General features: G+C 42.6%; 1 protein-coding gene across 2 annotated transcripts in view; it reads left to right on the top strand.

The window, feature by feature from the left end:
• Nucleotides 1-345: 345 nt before the first annotated feature.
• Nucleotides 346-20,265, top strand: part of CSF2RB (colony stimulating factor 2 receptor beta common subunit) — a 97,476-nt gene continuing 77,556 nt past the window's right edge. Inside the window, exons 1-3 of one of the 2 annotated variants that reach the window (XM_030210124.1) lie at nucleotides 346-645; nucleotides 9,685-9,917; nucleotides 11,429-11,564. In XM_030210124.1, the coding sequence (XP_030065984.1) occupies nucleotides 9,824-9,917; nucleotides 11,429-11,564 (230 nt within the window). In that variant the 5' untranslated portion in view covers nucleotides 346-645; nucleotides 9,685-9,823. The remainder of the gene's footprint in view (nucleotides 646-9,684; nucleotides 9,918-11,428; nucleotides 11,565-20,265) is intronic. The other variant, XM_030210116.1, reaches the window with a different exon arrangement.

The raw sequence follows: 20,265 nt of genomic DNA on the forward strand, positions 1-20,265 counted from the left end.
CAAGATAAGTGGACACTGCCTATTCTAATTAGAATTATTCCCTGCAAATGTAACTAGTGGATATTTATTTTGGATATTTTGAAAGCAGACTTGCAAGGAGAACTGAATTTGCCAATCCTTGGCAGGAGGTTACACTGCCAGTTGTAGACTAACCACCCACAAGAACCAGATGAAGTAATTTCAACAGACCAGGAAACTTAAAAACCTTAAAATATTACTGCCCTCTCATTTTCCAGGAACTGACTGCATCATCCAGCCTCTGAGAAATAGGAAGCTTAGATATCAAAACCAGCTATGATTTCACTTCTGAAAGCAGAACCCAGCTTAACACAATGATACTATAGGTTCACGTGGCAGCTGCTTAGCAGAAAAAAAGAAGAGTTTAATCAACAATCAAAACTACTACTACTTAAATCAAAACGAACATTTTGGGTCACAGGTGGTACCTCCCCTCCTCCCAGTTACTGGAGTAGCACATTGTTTTATTGTGAGTGGACTGTGCTTTCAACAAGCCAGCACAGAATGCACATTGTATGATACAATTGCCAGATTTGTGCAGATATGGACTTTCTGTGGAACTGGGGTCTGGTACTAAGATTGCTTCTACCGTCTGCCTGTTGAGGTGACCGACAGCACATACCCAAGGTAAGAAACCTAAAGCAAAATGTTTCAGGAGTGACTACTGAACTTCAGGATTGCAGCCATGAACTATGATCTACCTTATGCTACTCTGTTGGCTTTCTATAAAGGACAGACTTTCTGAGGTTATAGAGTCTTAGCTCTTGTTCAATAAAGACATTTTTTCCCACCAGGAAAGAATGAAAAAGTCATTAAAAAAAAAAAAAGACTAAGATCTCACGTTTGTCCATTCTGTTTTCTATTTCATTGAGATTCAACGTGAGTTAATTGGGTAGAGGCACCTCCGACTGGTTAGCTCACACTGATAAGTCCTGCCCAAATGTTCAGCAGCACAACTTGGTAGTGCTTCTGACTATCTGCTCAGACCACCTTGGTGCTATGTGGTTAGTGCCAGGATGGTCCAGGGGCAGAGTGAGCAGACAGTGGTGATTTTCAGTCCTCTAACCAAGTCACTATCTCCTGCTGAATATTTGCAGTCAGCACTTAGCAGATAACCGACTATATCACAAATATTCAGCACATCGCTTGGCTAAGTTTGATGGCCAAATTCAGCCACCGAAACAGCAGACCTATCTTTGGCTGTTTTTAACTTAACTGGCCAGTGCTGAATATTGACTTGGCCGGCAAAGTTGAACCGGCCAAAAATAAACTGGATATTTAACGCCGGTCACTGGAAACGACCCAGCACTGAATATCCGGACTCAGTGCCGACCGCAGGCGTCAGTGGTCTGAATATCAACCCCTTGTCTTTATCTGTGTACATTTTTCTATGCTTTTTTTTCCTATAGAATACTAGTACTTATGCACATTACTGTTGCAGTTACATGCATTTTAGGCATGTGCTCAGTGGAATTCTATAACTTTAATGAGTGACTGCCTTAGTGCATAAATGCAAGGAGCATTCACAGGAGGAAGAGCATGGCAGGACATGGGCAGGACTCCCACTTCACACAGAACTTAGAGAATACTGTAAGTCACATATGTAAGTGCTGCATTTAGCTGTGCGCATTTACGCCTGCTACTGACATAACCTAAGTAGACGCACCTAAATGTAGGCATGTTAATGCACAGAAATTATACGTGTAGGGGCCAGGGGTGTAGCTAAGTGGGGCCACGGCAGCATGGGCCCCCATAGATTTGGCCCTGGCCCCCCTGCCGCCAACCCTCCCCCGCCGTCAGGTACCTTTGCTGGCGGGGGGTCCCCAACCCCTGCCAGCCAAGGTCCTCTTCTCCGGCGCAGAGTCACAGAAACAGAAGCCTGCCCTTGCAGATCAGCAACGCGGCCGCACCGGAGAAGAGGACTTTGGTTGGCGGGGGTTGGGGACCCCCGCCAGCAAAGGTACCCAACAGCGGCGGTGGGGGAGGGCTGGTGGCGGCGGGAAGAGGGGATCGAAAAGGTCGGCGCTGGGGGGGTCAAAGGTGGTGGTGGCGGTGGGGAGGTCAAAAATGGCAGGGAGCGGCGGTGGCGCCAAGTGGGCTAAACTGTGCTCCCTCACCTCTGGCTCTGGACCCCCCTCCCGCCGAAGTCTGCTACGCCCCTGGTAATTACTGTTGCGGCATAGACTCACAGCTTCCAAACACTGGGCGCCAAAATTCTTGTGCCCAGTTATGGAATTGAGCCCTAACTGTATGACAGATAAGTGCATGATGCAGTCAGCTACAGTTCTTGAGATGATCTTAATTGCTCTGGGCCCAATATTCAGCTGGCTTCAGGCAGCGTGTTTGCTGTCTGCCACTGGCGTTAAACCCAGATATTGAATGCCCGCCCATTTCCGGTGACCAGCACTGAATATTTGGATTTATTTTAGCTGCTAAAAAGTCAGGGCTTTTTTTTGAGGGGGTACTTGGGGGTACTAAGTACCGGCACCTTTTCCATTGTCTGCTAAGATTGACCCATGGTCCTCAAGTTTTAATGAAAAAGCTCAGGCTCTACACACCGATTCCACCTTGTCATAGATTATGGGCCCTGTTTACTAAGCTGCGCTGTGGGCACGCTAATGTTTTTAGCGCACGCTAACACTAGAGACACCCATAGGAATATATGGGTGTCTCTAGCATTAGCGCACACTAAAAATTAGCACACGCTAAAATGCTAGAACGTCTTAGTAAACAGGGCCCCTATGTGACTAGTTGCAGGGGGCCTGGCTATTGTGGGGTAGGTCCCTCAGTGATCACCTCACCCCTGAAGGATGGCCTGGAATTTGAGTGCCGGCACCTTTTCGCTAGAAAAAATGCACTGTAAAAAGTTAACCGGCTATGCCAATATTAGGCGCTAACTGTTAACTTTTTAGCAATCAAAGATAGGCCTGCAATTTAAGCGGCCTATTTTGACCACTCAACATAGCCAGTTAGGTGCTGAATATCCGCACCTAACGGCTATGTTGTGTGAGGTAGCTGGTTAGTGGCTGGCAGCTAACTGGGATATTCTGTGGGAGGTAACCAGTTATCTCCTGCTGAATATCCACAGTTAGGCGATTAAACTCTATTTAACCGGCCAGGAGCTGTTCCTGGATGGTTAAATAGCTTTGAATGTCGGGAGCGATCTGTGTTATTTGCGGCATTAGCACTGAAAGTGTAATAACAGCCTCTGCATTGACTCTAAGCCCCAGTCCGTATCCATTTGTTGCCCCAAAATGGTATTGTCCATGTTCGTTGTTGAAATTGAAATAAATCATATTTAAGGTAGACAAGCATCATACTTCTTTCTTTTATACTGACTTAGTGGCCCTTTTACAACGCAGCACTAAAAAGTGGCCTTAGCGCACCTTTACTCTGGTCCTTTCCACTTGCTAAAACCATTTTTAGTGCTGCAGTAAAATGACTGATTTTCTGTTGTTTGGCATTAATGGCCACGTGCTAACGTTGCCGTTACCACGTGGGACCTTAATGCCACCCATTTTGTAGGCCGTAAGGGATCACAAGCTAACTTAACAGCATAGACAAATTTTCCACCCCCCCCCCCCCAGACATGCCTCCTGTGCGAAAAAACAAAAAAAATATTTTTTAGCTCTTGAGTAGCATGCTCCACAGTAAGCTCTTTTATGCTTCAGTAACTATGCATTAGTGCTTACTGCAGATTAGTGAAAGGAATCCTTAATTTGTTTTAATGTGTTTGAAATGAATGTTAATGTTAACAGTATGATTTAGAGTATAAAGACCATAGAGTGATTTGACAGAAAGGAGGCGACCTTACATTGTTGGGTCCTTGTTGCATTCTTCTTTTATTTGTATTTAAGGTTTGGCAAGAGCTGTGGCTGGAAACTCAAAGTTTTCATGACAGTGTGTAGGCTTTCTTTACCAGTCTCCTGCACTTTACCTCGCTACTGCTGCATTTGAGCAGTTCCATTGATTAATCCAATTGTACTGGTAGGTGTCAACAGTTAGGTTAATGAGCTCCATTTTTCTCCACAGCATACACGGACCTGTTTTTTTTTTAATAGGAAAATCTCAAGTCCATGCACATAGTGAAGCTTATTGATTTGCAAGAACTTGAGCTACATAGAAGCTATCTCATAAATCTACTACACCTGAAAAATCTATAGTTAACATATAACACTGTGTGGACCAATGACAACTGAAATCTTTCCAACTTTCCATCTCATTTAAAATTCCTCTTTTCTTTCTCCAGCACTCAAACACCATAATCATCCAGTTCACACCAGAAGTCAGTCTCTGTCCAGGTCCATAGCTTTTCAAAATCTAAAATGAGCAGCCGTCTAGTTGACCATTTGTTCAGGAGTACTGTTGACAATATCTCCCCAATATTTACAGCAATTTAATCAGGCAGGAGAGGCTCCTACCCTCTTAAATCACCTTGGCCCACCTAACCTCTGATATTCAGCGGCACTAAACTGGGCAATGCTGCTGAAAATCAGCTTTGACTGGCCCCAGAAAAAGTGGGCAACTCAGGGGCAGTACAAGGAACAGTGTTGGGGAGGAGCCAGGGGTTATGAGTGCCAGCAATATCCTGCCCCTACTGGACCACCAAGGAGCTAAGATAGACCCGGGAGACCTACAGAGACTGATAGGGGTGGTCTTCCTGGGGGATGAATATCGGCCAGGACCCCCAATAAGCTCCGGCAGCCAGCCCCACCAGATTTAGCACCCAGTATTCAGTGCTGGTGCCTGGACATGATCTGACACTGAATATCTGAGGCTAATCTAACAGCAGTGGTAAGCAGGGTTACCATATAGCTCCAGAAAAAGGAGGACAGATTGAGCCAGTCTGGGCTTTACTTCCATTGCTTTCAATGAAAGCAAAACCCGGACTGGATCAATGTGTTCTCCTTTTAATGAAACCATATGGTAACCCTAGTGTTAAGTATTTTTAAAAAAACGCTGACTGCTGCAGGCTGAACATTGGCCAGTATCTCTATATGTGATACAAAGTTCACAAAATCTCCCCAGATGCCCATAAGTGTTTCTAAAGCACTATCTTCATCTGTTATGGTTTGAAGATGTCCCCAGCAAAAATTTAGCTACAGTTCATCTTTGGTTCCACCACCCATTTGGGTTACCTTCAGAGTTTAAATTAGTCAGATCTATACATTCCATTATAGTCAATGAGGACATTTTTGTACTTTTAATAGTGGGGTTTTCCATCTATTTTGAATCAGACATGCTTACAGCTTGCTGACAGGCATCTTCCACAGAAGCAACACCACTTGAAGAGATCAAGAGCGGCATGAAGATCCCATGAAACCAAAAAAGAGGCAAAGGGCACCAACAGTGGTATAAAGTCTCTGAGCCTCCATGAGTGGTGCAAAGTGGTAGAAAGAGTTGAATGAAGACCCCAAGGTACTGGGAAATAGGCAAAACAGCACCAACATTTTCATGAAGACTCCATGGCACAGGAACAGAAGCAAAGCAGCACCAACATTGGTAAGAAGATCTCAAGGTTCTAGGAGAGAGGTAAAGTAGCTGCAACGGAAGCAGAGAGACCCCAAATCTTCTGGACTTAGCGCAAAGTAGCATCGAGAGGGTTTGATCAGGGCTGGAGTTTGTGGTTAAAAAAAAAGAAGGATGCATGAAGGACTAAGTGTTTCCACAGGTTTGCTCAGGAGAATTTAACAGCAAGAACAAACTTTCTGTCATACTGCCAGAAAAATCACAGGAAAGTACATGCTCTCTTCTTTGAAAGGGAGATTGGATTGTAGCTGAAATATTCATCTGTACTTTTGCGCAGGCTGTCATAAAGGAGATGCCAAACACAATTTAAAGGACAGTAGGATTGTAACACGTGAAATCAAATAAGGAAACAGTGGCATGAAGACCCCCACAGTACATGAGAGAGGGGAAGCAGTGCCGGCATTGACATGGAAACTGCAAGAAAGGGGCAAAAGAGCATTAAGGGGAAAGGGGATGGAATTTGATATTCCATCTTTCTGTGGATTCAATCAAAATGATACATATTGGTATTTATTTTGTACCTGGGGCAATGGAGGGTTAAGTGACCTGCCCAGGGTCACAAGTAGGTGCAGTATGAATCCAACCCAGTTCCCCTGGCTCCCGGGCTGCTGCACTAACCATTAGGATACTTCTACATTAACATCAACATTGGCAGGAAGATCACAAGGGACTGTTTCTCAACCTTTCTTCTGTTGTGACACACTGAATACTAAAACTGACAGCTGAACAAAAAAAATCCTAACTATCTTACTTTTGTTGTGAATGATGCAAGGAAAATAAAAAGAATTTATTTTGAGGTCTTTTATTAAAGGGCTTATAGCCCTTAACATTTGGTTAGCCCACACATGCTACCATAGAAATGTATTTGTGGGGGTTTTTTTTGTCATGTTAACCCACATGTTACCAATTTTAAAAAATATTTCAGGGGAAAAGAGTGGGTGATCCTGAATTACCGAGCTAACATGTTATGATTAGCGCACACTAACTGGATAACACATGAGCAGTAGCAGCTCTTAAATAGGGGGTGGTAGTGACCCCATGTCAATTTTTTACAGCTTTCGGGTGCTAATGTTCCCATTAGTGTAGGACCTGTGAAAAAAAAAAAGAAAGAAAAGCCCTAAAACGTTTTGCATTCAATTTGGGCTTAGCATGCAGGATAGAACACGCTAAACCCAGATTTTACTGCACGTTAGTAAAAGGACCCTTTTATTTCTGTTATAAACTGTTGTTAAAATTAAAGTAAGTTAATATTATAACTTCTTTGAGAAAGAATAAAATGTAATGACCTTATTGGTAAGAAATCTGGGGCTGCTATTACATTCAGTTTTTCAGGATGTGTTTGAATGGTAGTCAAATTCACATTAACCTCAATAAACGTTTACCCATTCTAGAATCTATACAGGGCATAGAGCTAGGATGTTTCCTTTTACAGCTTATCATACAGAACAAATGCATATTCATATTGGGCTAGATTCTGTATATGGTGCCTTAAAAATCAGCACCAACAAAATAAGCTTAGACATATTCTATAAACTACACCTAAAGTTAGGCACAGTTTATATAATAAACCTAGCACCTGCCCACCTTATTAAATTTAGTCACAAGCATTTATGCCAAGTTAGGCACAGTGCAGGTATATTCTGCAACAACATGCATAGTTTTTAGAAATTCCCAAGACCCATCCATTCCATGCCCATGGTCATGCCCCCTTTTCCAATCTGCATCTTAAAATTTACAGGCATCACTTTTTACAGCATATACTTAGACAGTTGTGTGCATAAATTCTAATTAGTTAAGTGGCAATTATCGGTGCTGATTGGCTTGTTAAGATAATTAAGTTGCACGCACTAATCAGAATATGACCTGATTTGTGCACACAACCTAATTTGCAATAAATAGAATCTGGGGGATTATGGTGTCACCACTGTAACAGCAACACAAAATCCCTCCACTGCCAGATACTGTGAAGTAATACAAAAACTTTTAAATATGCTGCTCAGAAACTATTTAACAAACACAACCTATGGTTAAAAGACCTGCAACATAAGGCTGGTGGCAGCAGTTTCATTAGAGGTAGTGGGAAGCAGAAATAGGAACCAGTTATGCGGATTTCAAATACCTGACTCGCTGGCTCTCTGCTCTTCCCAGCTTGCAGGCACAGATGGTTGTAAGGATGGTTGGTTGCTGACTATCAAAGTAGGGAAGAGACGTAGGTCATCCAAAAACAAGTAGGTCTTTAGTGGTTGATAATTAAACAGTTTTTACTGCTAAGCAGCAGATACAATGGACTCGACTCGGTCTCATGTATGCCTGTTTCAGGAGTCTAAGAGGGGCATAATCGAAAGGGACGCCCAAGGTTTGCTGAGGACGTCCTCGCAAAACATCCCGATGGAGGGGCGTGGAAACCTGAATTATCGAAACAAGATGAACGTCCATCTTTCATTTCGATAATACAGTTGGGGACGCCCAAATCCTGAAATTTAGATTGTCCTTAGAGATGGTTGTCCCTAGACTTGGTCGTTTCTGATTTTCAGCGATAATGGAAACTAAGGACGCCCATCTCAGAAACGACCAAATGCAAGCCCTTTGGTCGTGGGAGGAGCCAGCATTCGTAGTGCACTGGTCCCCCTGACATGCCAGGATACCTTGTCCATACCGGTCACTGTTAAAATATATGCCAATCTCCCTTGACAAAGCAGATGATTGCGAAACAGGCTCCTGTCGGGTGGGCATTGACACCGGAGATATAATTAAACTCTGACAAGTGAAGTCTAGAAGCACGAGAGACGCTCCAATTTAAAGATTACATGAAATACTATGGCGGCACGTAGCTTCGAGCAACATTAAGATAAGTTATTATTTTTTTGCATTTGCATTTTTGACTGCAACAGCGGCAGAGCTCTTCGGAGCTTCAGTGTTTTAACGGCAGTGCACCAAAAACTATTTTATAAAAAGAGTGATGTGAGCACAATGCTATATAAAGCAATTGAATGTTAATATATTCACGATAAGCAAATATTGCGCACTACTAGTGGTTGGGGGCAGTCGATGATTATATTGTGTCATAATTGCAGAGCTTAACCCAGCGTGCCTGCATGACTGTATGAGACATCCTCCTCATTACTAAAAAATTTTCTGCCGTTGTAGTAGTCTGCTCTTCCTATAGTTATTTGTGTATTCTACAATATTATTCAGGTAGAGCATAGCCAACTTTTCTATTTTAGGATACCAACCAGGTACCCTAGGGGGCACTGTAGTGGACTCCCAGGTACATAGCTCCCTTACCTTGTGTGCTGAGCCACCCAAAACCCACTCCCCACAACTGTACAACACTACCATAGCCCTAAGGGGTGAAGGGGGGCACCTAGATGTCGGTACAGTGGGTTTGTGGTGGGTTTTGGAGGGCTCACATTTACCACCACAAGTGTAACAGGTGGGGGGGTGGGCCTGGGTCCGCCTGCCTGAAGTGCACTGCACCCACTAAAACTGCTCCAGGGACCTGCATACTGCTGGCATGGACCTGAGTATGACATCTGAGGCTGGCAAAAAATATTTTTAAAGATATTTTTTTGAGGGTGGGAGGGGGTTAGTGACCACTGGGGGAGTAAGATGAGGTCATCCCCTATTCTCTCTGGTAGTCATCTGGTCAGTTCGGGCACCTTTTTGTACCTTGGTGGAAAAAAAAACAGGACCAGGTAAAGTTGTCCAAGTGCTCGTCAGGGACGCCCTTTTTTTTCCATTATGGGACGAGGATGTCCATGTGTTAGGCACGCCCAAGTCCCGCCTTCGCTACGCCTCTGACACGCCCCTGTAACCTTTGGTCATCCCCGCGACGGAAAGCAGTTGGGGACACCCAAAATCGGCTTTCGATTATACTGATTTGGGCGACCCTATTAGTTTGCTAGCTTATTCATGTGTGTTTCCTCCAGCAATTAGGAGTAACATATACTCTAATATGGTACATTTTCATTAACCTCTTCAATCAAAATGCATTTACATTAGTTGAAAGTCTAGAAAATTTATCCTCAGATATCTGATTTAATAAGCCTGAGACTTGGGTGTGGGAAACAGACAAACATCAAGCGACGTTCTTTTAGAAATGTTACAGTTTAATTGTATTATTTATTTTTATTTCAGATTCTTTTCTCTGACTCCTCTTTCCACCATCTACCCCCATGAAAGAAATTATACAGAGTTTTGTTTGTTTTATTCCTGGCAGAAAAGTGTTCAATGTGTGTACATAATCAGTTTAATACTGGGACAAATTCATTTTGGCATGAAGATGAAAGTGACCAAGATAATGCTATGCAAGCAAATTATACCACTGGTCTTGGCTGTGTGGTTTGCTTTCACTGTTGGAGATATTCAAGGTAGGTTTTCAAGTGTATTTTCACTTTTGTAGTCCTTGCCATTTGTTCTTTTATCTTCACTTTCTCCATTTACTGTCTTTGGGTGCTATGTCATAAAATGCAAAGTAACTTTGCTGGGGGGGGGGGGGGGGGGGGGAATAGCACAAAACAGCTGGAAACATTAAAAAATGCTATAGTATAGGTGCTTTTTTGCTATTTTTTGTGTGGTGGACTTAATGTGGATCCACTTTGTAAAAGTACACTTTGCACTTCTAAACTTTACACACAAAGCATGCTTCATGCAAAATTCTTTGATAAAGTTTGCATTAATGAACTACTGAGATGCAAAACCGCTCATTAACGAAAAGAAAAAGTGAAAACAAACAGGCAAAAAGATCGTGCAGGCCTGTTTTTGTAGAAAATAGCTACAGCTCAAATGTTGTAGTTACTTTTTACAAACATGGCTGAAAAACAACAACTTCAAAAGTCCTCTGTGGCACTAAAAATTTAAGGGGGTCTTTAATGAAAGCTTAGCTTGAGTTATCTACAGCAGGACCCCTAGGAATAAAATGGGCCCTGCTACAGATAACTCGAGCTAAGCTTTAGTAAACAACCCTCTAAAGGACTCTTATTTGGCATTATGACCCCCCCCCCCAGCAATAGTGCCATAAGACCATCACTAGGGGTCAGCTGGTGCCATTTTAAGATAGGTAGTTGCTAAGGCAGGAGGAAATGGGGACTGCTTCTGCCCCCATCGCTGCTGAACCCTTCAGGGTGAGTGGGGGTGCCAGAGAATACTAGAGGGTACCTTAGTGATTCAGTTGGGGAGGGGTGCATGGTTGGACCTTTACATTGGGAAGAGACAGGGTTTCAGAAAGAAGTGCAGCTTCAACATTTCAGCCCTGTGTCGAGCCTGGGTGGGGGGGGAGGGAGTGGAATGTTAAGCCCACTTAGTTACCAGGGAGCTCAGGCCACAGGGCCCTTGGAGAGGGTTTTGTTTTGTTTTTTTGTACACACAGTATAGCTATGTTTGTAAATGAGCCTAGAGCTCATTTGTATCTTATAGCTACATTTGGCAGAAATTGGTACTAACACACATTGAATGTTCCCTCTAAGCTGTGCTAGAGTCCTCCATCTACATTGTTGCCAGTGACACTGCCGTTTCAACATCACGTTATCAATAGCAAGGGACAGGCAAGTTCTGTAGGACTCATGAGGGCCTGCCTGAAGATACTCCTACTGGCAAGAATGAGGCTGGAGGACTCCCACAAAGTTCAGAGGGAACATTGGCCACATGCATTTTCGTGGATGAGGACAAAGACCCCTTTATGTCCTCTCTCATTTTCTGTCTTATCTTTGCTTCCTTTGTCTCATTCTTACCTCTTGCCCAAACTTGGTTCTAACCTGCAACATTTTTTGTTGAACATGAAGAAATATATAAATTGATTCTCCTGTTGTCTTGGGATGTACTCAAGGGGCCTTGCTCCTATGAGGTTCTCAGGGGAGTTTGTGATATTTGTGTTTTATTTCAGGCACTCCACTTTTGGAAAGTTTACAATGTTACAATGACTATAATACCTATGTGGTTTGCACATATGAAGAGAGTTTGGCAGCACAAAAGCTCCTGAACATGAATTTGGTTTACTGGACCAGTGGCTTAAACAGACGGTAGGTACAAATATTTTATGTGCTGAAAATGACTGTCTCATCAAGTAAATAGTGTCTATTTCAAGATGTAAGTGATCACATTTGAAATTGTATCTCTTTTATGTAATTGTCTGTGAAAAGGAAATAACATATTTGGGGCTTTATTAGCTGCAGAACATTGGCTGTGCTTTAGATATCAAAGACAAACAGTGTAACTTGTGTGATGTTCTTAACCACAGATCAAGTTTTAGAGACTGTGAAAGACTTAGAGAGTCCTCATCATTTTATAGTCCTAAGTCAAGTTAACATTCCTTTTTTACACTTGCACAGTGATGTTCCTATGATTATATACAGTGTCTTGTAAAAGTCTTCACACACTTGTAAATTTTCACATTTCTGCCTATAAAATACAATTCAAAATGCACTAAAGTAGAAGTTTGTTATATTTATCTAGTCAATATGGAGGGGCATTTTCGATATGATGTCTAAATCCGACTTTGGACATTTTACCGAAAATGTCCAAAATCCAGTAGCGAACATAGCCATTTTAAAACATGAAAAATATCTTTTTTTTTTAAATGTACATTTGCTAGATGTTGCTATGCTCAGTGCGTCTATCTTTTTGAACCACTATTGAAAAAAAAATGTCTCTAAGTGAAAAACGCACAAAATCTAGCCATTGGATGTAGGAAGAGCTAGCATCCTTAGTAGGCTGGCCACACAGACATTCCAGCAGAGCAGTAGGGAACCCGCACTGCAGTGGACTTCACATAAAGGTATACAACTCACAATTACCCCTTTATATTGTATGGAGAGCCCTCCAACACCCATCAAAAACCTACTGTACCCAACTGTACACCACTACAATAGCCCTTATGCCTGTAGGTGCCACCTATATATATAGATACAGTAGGTTTTTTGGTGGGTTTATGAGAGCTCACACTTTCCACCACAAGTGTAACAGTTAGAGTGGGTTATGGGCCTGGATCCCCTTCTCTATAGTGCACTGCACCAACCACTAGGCAACTCCAGGGACCTACTTGCTGCTCTGATAGGACTGACCATTGCATTAAAGTGATAAATATACCATGGAATACGTTCCCATCTCATTAACTTTGAATTTATTTCCACAGAATAAGTTTTATAGCCTTCCAAAATTGTTCCGCTTTCATATGTTTGCCCCTTTGTCCAAAGGGGACTTTCGGGTTTCCTCGTGAGACATGTTATTTGACTTTTAGCTGATATTTGCTCAGTTTTCTCTATGGAATCCAGTTTTATACACTCATTTCCTACACAGTGAAAATGGAATATAAAATTCACAGTATGTTCTTTCTGTTAGTGAAACAAATAGAAGATGTGCTGACATAGTTACAGCAGGCTATCAGCTTCTGAAAGGACACAATCTAAGCTTTCTATTTCATTTCCCCTGTGCAGAAAAGCAATTTTTGCAGTTAAATGAACTATGATGGAGTTTACAGAACAGCCTTCTGAATGTCTTCTAAAAGTCTTCATGCTGAAGGAAATCATAAGCCTAGGTTTTCTGCTATTATGAATTGTACAGCCACTCAGTGAAGAAATGTGGGGGACTATTACCATACGTTTTCAAATAAAAAGGCGATGTTGTGAGGGATATCACAAAATCCACTCCACAATGGGGGTTCTTAAAAAAGCAGGTGCTAAATGTTAGTGTATATAAATGAAAAGTGGTAGCTCTCAGTACGGTGACTGTGGCTCCCTTGTCTGTAGATAAACCAGCCACGTGAAATCACTTAAATAAATAATGAACCCATAATAAAGCTCCCATTTTCACTGTCCACATACATCCCTGAGCATACCACAAATCAATATTATGACACCAAATGATTCTCAGCTATTATATATTTTATTTTGTGATAATATCCCATACAAAAGTGACTAATTCCAATATCCAATCTATAGTGATGGCTAAAGCAAATGTCCCTGCAGTAGGCTCAAAGTCAATCAATACAAAACATAATGATGAAGCTTTCCACATTCATAATCACTTATCTTTTGTTGCAATCCAAAGGCCCAACAGAGCTCCGTTTCAGAGGTATCCATCAGATGCCCTGGATCCCCAGATGAAACCAGCAGGGAAATCCTTTTGTTGCTCAAAAAAACCCATGCTGTTGCTACAATAGTGGCTCCAGAGAGAAACGTGCCTGTGTTACTGTGATCAAATATACCCTTGGTGATGTCACACCACAACAAACTTCACTGACCAATTCAAATCATAGAATTCCATTCAATGAATTCCTTCAACCCATCAGGTTGTACAGATCTTAATTCAAAGATCCAGAATTGCTTTCTAAGTTGGAGATGGGCACTTCTGTTGTGAATACTGTCAGGAATTTATTCAATAACTAGCCAATAAAAGTCTGCAAAAACATGATTTTTCTCAATACTGTGTTGGAACCAAAGGAGCATATATAACTTGCATTTGATATAACTTATCAAATGAGTCCTGATGGGTTGTGTGGTTTGGCCCACATATGATTTTTCACATGGGCATACCATCACATAAACCTCAAAGGTGGAATCACATGTACATTGAAACCATAGATTATATGGACTTCCCTGAAATAGGGTTAGTCCAAAATTAACATAGATGCATATTCTCACAAACACTACAATCAGTCTTATTTTCGAAAGTGATGTGCGTCCCGATTACGACCCAAATCGGGAGATAGGCACCCATCTCGCAAAGGCGCCCAAATCGGTATAATCGAAAGCCGATTTTGGGCGTCTTCAACTGCACTCTGTCACGGGAACGAACAAAGTTGATGGAGGCGTGTCAGAGGCGTGGTGAAGGCGGGACTGGGGCATGTTTATCGGCCGAGGAGAGATGGGCACCTTCGGCCGAGAATCAAAAAAACAAAGATGTTTTAGCGCAAATTTAGGTCACTTGTTTTGGACCCTTTTTTTTCACAAACAAGGCCAAAAAAGTGCCCTAAATGACCAGATGACCACCGGAGGGAATCAGGGATCACCACCCCTGACTCCCCCAGTGGTCACTAACCCCTCCCACCCTCAAAAAAACAACGTTAACAACTTTTTTTTCCAGCCTGTATGCCACCATCAAATGCCATACCCAGCTCCATCACAGCAGTATGCAGGTCCCTGGAGCAGTTGTTAGTGGGTGCAGTGGACGTCAGCCAGGTGGACCCAGGCCCATCCCCCCTACCTGTTACACTTGTGGTGGTAAATGGGAGTCCTCCAAACCACCTCCAAAACCCACTGTACCCACATCTAGGTGCTCCCATTCAGGCATAAGGGCTATGGTAATGGTGTAGAGTTTGGGGGGGGATTTGCGGGGCTCAGCACCCAAAGGAAGGGAGCTATGGACTTGGGAGGTAGTTTACTTTTTTTTTTTACTTGTTACAAGTGCCCGGTTGGTGTCCTGGCATGTGAGGGGGACCAGTGCACTATGAATCCTGGCCCCTCCCACAACCAAATGCCTTGGATTTGTTCATTTTTGAGCTGGGTACCTTCGTTTTCCATTATTGCTGAAAAACGAAACCGCCCAGCTCAAATCCGCACATATCCGATGCATTTGCCCGGCACAAACAGTATTATCGAAAAAAAAGATGAGCGCCCATTTTTTTCAAAAATACGGTCTGTTCCGCCCCTTCACGTAGCCATTCTTGGACATAGACGCCCATGGAGATGGGCATTCACGTTAGATTATGCCCCTCATTGTCTCCCAATTCAAGCCCAGAATTTATTTTAAAGCTTGCACTATGATATTTAAGATGGTTCATGTTCTTGCACAAGGATATAGGCTACCAATGTTATTTTTTCCATCTTATTTATCTACTAAAAAATTGAGAAATAGATTAGTTTTCCATCTGCTTTCTTTCAAAACAGTCAGCTACAAAAAGATGTTTCAATCCTTGTTCTCTTTTTATAGGTGCTAAGTTTTGGAACAGTCTTCCTTTATTTATTAGACTTTCTAATTATCTTATGTGTTTTAGAAAGTCTCTTAAAGAATGGCTGCAGTGGCATAGCCATGGGTGTGCCTGGGTGGGCAGGGGCACTCCCAGTTTCACTTCAGGCCCACCCAATGATGACGCACATCATTGATGTAGCTGGCAGGGATCCCCGGGCCCCGCTAGCTGCAGAGTCCTTTCTTCCTGGAGTTCCCCAAGCAATTTCAACCCTGCAGCAGTCAGCAGCATGCTTCCAGCTGCTGGCACCAGCACTGCCCCTTCCCCATCTCATGCGCATGCTCAGTTTAATTGGCACCACTGTGCATGCACGCATGGGGATACTGGTTGAACTGAGCATGAGCGGGGAGTGGGGCAGTGCAGGTGTCGGCAGCTGGTTACGCACTGGTGACTGTTGAGGGGATGAGACTTCTCAGGCCTCGGGGAACTCCAGAAGATTCTTCAGCTAGCAGGGCCCAGAATTCCCCGCCAGAGCCAAGGTATTAATCTTTATTGGGGGGAGGGGGGAGAAGGTGGACAGAGAGGAAATGGGTGGGTCATTCCCATTCAGTCCACCCCCAGGCCTACCCAAAAATTGAGGTCTGACTACACTACTGTATGGTTGTTTGAGAAGTTCCTGAACTAAACATCACTTTGTATTTGTTTACACCGGAGTCTCCAAACTCCTCTCCGGTACTATGTAAACCACATTGAGCCTGCAATTAGGTGGGAAAATGTGGGTATTAGCTGTGCTGATATTAACTGTAAATAGTTATGCCGGTTTATTATTATTTGTAAACCGCTTAGAACCCATAAGGTCATTGCGGTACATATAGTTTTGGTTTTTAGTTTAGTAATTGAAGGTTTTGCTATTTTTTAGGAATTGCAGAATTTGTTTGCTAAGGGTGCTACAAAACAGTTTAATGTTACTGTTGGCATAGATCCTTCTAGAATTATTTAGGTTGGTATCCCCATGTTTATAGATTGGTATCCTAGGGAAATAGCCAGTAAGAAGGATTATGTTAACACGTTGTACTAGTGCTTCCAGGACATGCACCCTGCCATATTTGAGCATTTTATTCACATATCCTATCAAGTACTTTCTTTTCTTGGCCTAGGTGTACAGAGGCATTCCTCTGTTCTAAAAGTGTTTGATCTTTGATCGATTATTTATTTATTTACTTATTTATACAATTTAATGCCCCCACTATCTAAAAATCAATGTAGGTTGCAACATACATATATAATCAATAGAAGAGATCTTACAAGTAAAACAATAAAACCAACTGAAAATAAAATAAATCTCCTCTTTATATTGCCATCAAGCACAGGATAAGTCATACAATTTTCAAATACTGCTTAACACATCACTGCCTAGAGATGACAATAGTAGAAAATGATAACACCACTTTAGCAAATGCTCTGTTTTCATATTATAAGTAATGCGAAGACACACGATCCATTATAATTTACTGAAAAGCTTGCTCAAACCAATGTGCCTTTATTATCTTCTGCAGAGTAACAGTATTACTTATAAGATGATGTTCTATTGGTAACGCATTCCACATTAGTAGTCCAGCCACAAAAAAATCATACGCTTGAGGGTCTCTGCTAGTCAGACAAATCGAACAGATGGTACATCTAATAAACATTGATCTTTGAATCGATGTGGACAAGGCAGATGATAAATCCTTAAAACAAAGGGAAAGCAGGTTGGAGTCTCACTGTTCAGCTCCTTATGGATCAAGAACAGTATTTTAAATTTCACCCACTGAACTACTGGTAGCCAGTGCAATAAGTACAAAACTGTAATAAGCTCGTAATGTCTCACACCTGATATCATTCTCACAGCAGTGTTTTAAACCAACTGAAAAGCTCTCAACATACAATTTGGTACTCACAAATATATATACCATTGCATTGATTCAAAAAATGAATTCACAAGTGTCTCTGCTACCAATTTAAAATTATATGTATCATAAGAAAGGTTTCAACCTACATATCACTTGTAACTTAAAACAACTTTTCTTTATCACTGTCATACTCTGTGCTTTCAGTGATAACCTAATAAATAGAAATAAAAGAAATCACAGAAAAGAAAATAAGATATCTTTTGTTTTTAATTTAATTTTTATAAATTTACATCCTATTTCAAGGATTTACACTTTATTGGAAAGTGTTGAGTTACCAACTTAACAAAACATTATATATAATATATTTAACAACACTCAAGTCCACATTATATTTGGGGGATTCTAGATAGAAAATAGGAGGAAAAAGGAAAACATTCTCAAAGCAATTTTGCATCTAGAAAGAGAAGTTACAGGACTTTATTCTATTGCACTCCTTCAGTTCTTTTTGAGGCTACAAATGATGTTAAGTGAGATGGCTCCACAAAAACATACTTCTGTGCATTGTAACAAACATTACACTTACAGGGAAATCTAAGATAAAATGTACCTCCTAGTTGTAACACAGCAGGTTTCAATATCAAAAATTGTTTTTGTTTCTTCTGTGTGTCCTTGAAACATCTGGAAATAACAATATCTTTAGACCCAAAAATAGTTGATCCATATGCTTAAAGAATAGTCTAAACAACCATTGTTTGTCTGGTAGTAAAGCCACCGCAGCTACCAAAGTTGCCGCGATGGCCTGCTCCGTATCTGATGTTTCCAAAAGAGCAGTGACGTCCAAAGGAGTCTGTTGCTGTGTTTGATCCCGTTCTCTTTGTGGCACATAATACACTTGGGTAAAAGGTGGTAAGTTTGCCTCTGGTATCTCTACGACTTCTTTAAGATATCGTTTTAACATATCCAAAGGGCTTACCATTTTTATTCTTGGAAAATTTATAAATCTAAGGTTATATCTTCTCGTATGATTTTCATATAATTCCACTTTGCTTCTGAGGTTTGAAATATCTTTTAACATAATTGTCTGAATATTTCCTATATTGGTAACTTTTTCCTCCATAATATCAAACCACTCAGAAAAAGATTTAATATCTGTTTCATTTTTCTCCACTCTTCTTTAAATCACATTAACTTTTTGAGAGGGAACATTGGTTTGTTGTAATAAATATTGTACCATTTGAGCCACTAACAGGCATATTTTCGAAAGGGATCACCGGCGATCTTCCAACACAAATCGGGAAATCGCCGGCCAAATTGGTATTATTGAAAGCCGATTTTGGCCGGTTTCAACTGCTGTTTCATTGCGGCGCCGGCCAACCTTCAAGGGGGCGTGTTGGTAGGGTACTGAAGGCGGGACAAGGTGCGGGACAGGGGCGTGGGTACAAGATGGTCGGCTTCGGCTAATAATGGAAAAAAAGAGGCTGGCTCGAACGAGCATTTCGCCGGCCGGACTTGGTCCATTTATTTTTAGGACCAAGTCTGGAAAAAGTGCCCCAACTGACCAGATGACCACCGGAGGGAAGCGGGGATCACCTCTCCTTACTCCCCCAGTGGTCACCAACCCCTTCCCACCCAAAAAAAAACTAGAACCTTTTTTGCCAGCCTGTATGCCAGCCTGAAATGTCATACCCAGCTCCTTGACAGCAGTATGCAGGTCCCTGGAGCAGTTTTTAGTGGGTGCAGTGCACTTCAGGCAGGTGGACCCAGGCACACCTCCCCCCTACCTGTTACACTTGTGGTGGTTAATGTAGAGCCCTCCAAAACCCACTGTACCCACATGTAGGTGTCCCCCTTCACCCCTTAGGGCTATGGTAATGGTGTTGAGTTGTGGCGAGTGGGTTTTGGGGGGATTTGGGGGGCTAAGCACACAAGGTAAGGGTGCTATGCACCTGGAAGCTATTTTTTTTTTAATTTTTGTAAGTGCCCCCTAGGGTGCCCGGTTAGTGTCCTGGCATGTCAGGGGGGCCAGTGCACTACAAATGCTGGCTCCTCCCACATCCAAATGCCTTGCATTTTGCCGGGTTTGAGATGGCCGGGCCCAGTTTCCTTTATGGCTTAAAACCGAAGCCAGCCATCTCATATAAACCCAGCAATCCTGTTGTAAACCCAGCGAGCGATTTGGCCGGCGCCAAGCGTATTTCAAAAATATGCTTGGCTCCGCCTGCTTATGGCGCCGTTTGATTATGCCCCTCTAAGTCCCACAAAGTATCCAAGGTTACCTCTGCCTGTTTTACCATAATCCCAGGAGGTATATTCATCGAAAGTTCTGGAATCCTCTCACTTTCTGTGTCTCATTGACCCGCTTCAGATAGCGTCGGACTGCTTATCTCTGGGAGTACCATCTGTCCCCCTAACTCCCTCTCAGAATGTTTACTTTGAGCTCCACTGAAGACCAGGCCCGTTTCGCTTCTTGGCATTGGGCCTCTCATTCCCTTGGAGGGAGAGCTAGTCTGTTTTGTCTGCGGGGGCAGAGTTCTCAAATCAGGGCTCAGAGTAACATCAAGTCCTGGAAACACCAATACTTCCTCCATTACTCTGGCGTCTCCTAAGGAACCACTCCCGATCTCCTTATCTTGCCCTGAAGCAGCAGCGTAGCCAGACCTGCCATTTTGGGCGGGCCCCGCATTAACCTGGGTGGGCTGTTCCCAACCCCAACCCTACACAGTAATTTTAAAATATTCCCTCCCCCCCCCCCCCCCGGCATTTTCTTCTGTCTCCCTCGGCCTACCTTGGCAGCGCTTTCTCCCTTCGCCATCCCCTCCCTCTCTTCTGACGGCTCTCCCCGTCTGCGTGGTCTGTTTATTTTTAGTCCTTGAAGCGCCGTTCTCCCTCCAGCACCGCACCGGCGATTCCGATAGCCTTTTGCCA

The sequence above is a fragment of the Microcaecilia unicolor genome, chromosome 1 (assembly GCF_901765095.1).
Source record: "Microcaecilia unicolor chromosome 1, aMicUni1.1, whole genome shotgun sequence".
Taxonomy (NCBI): domain Eukaryota; kingdom Metazoa; phylum Chordata; class Amphibia; order Gymnophiona; family Siphonopidae; genus Microcaecilia; species Microcaecilia unicolor.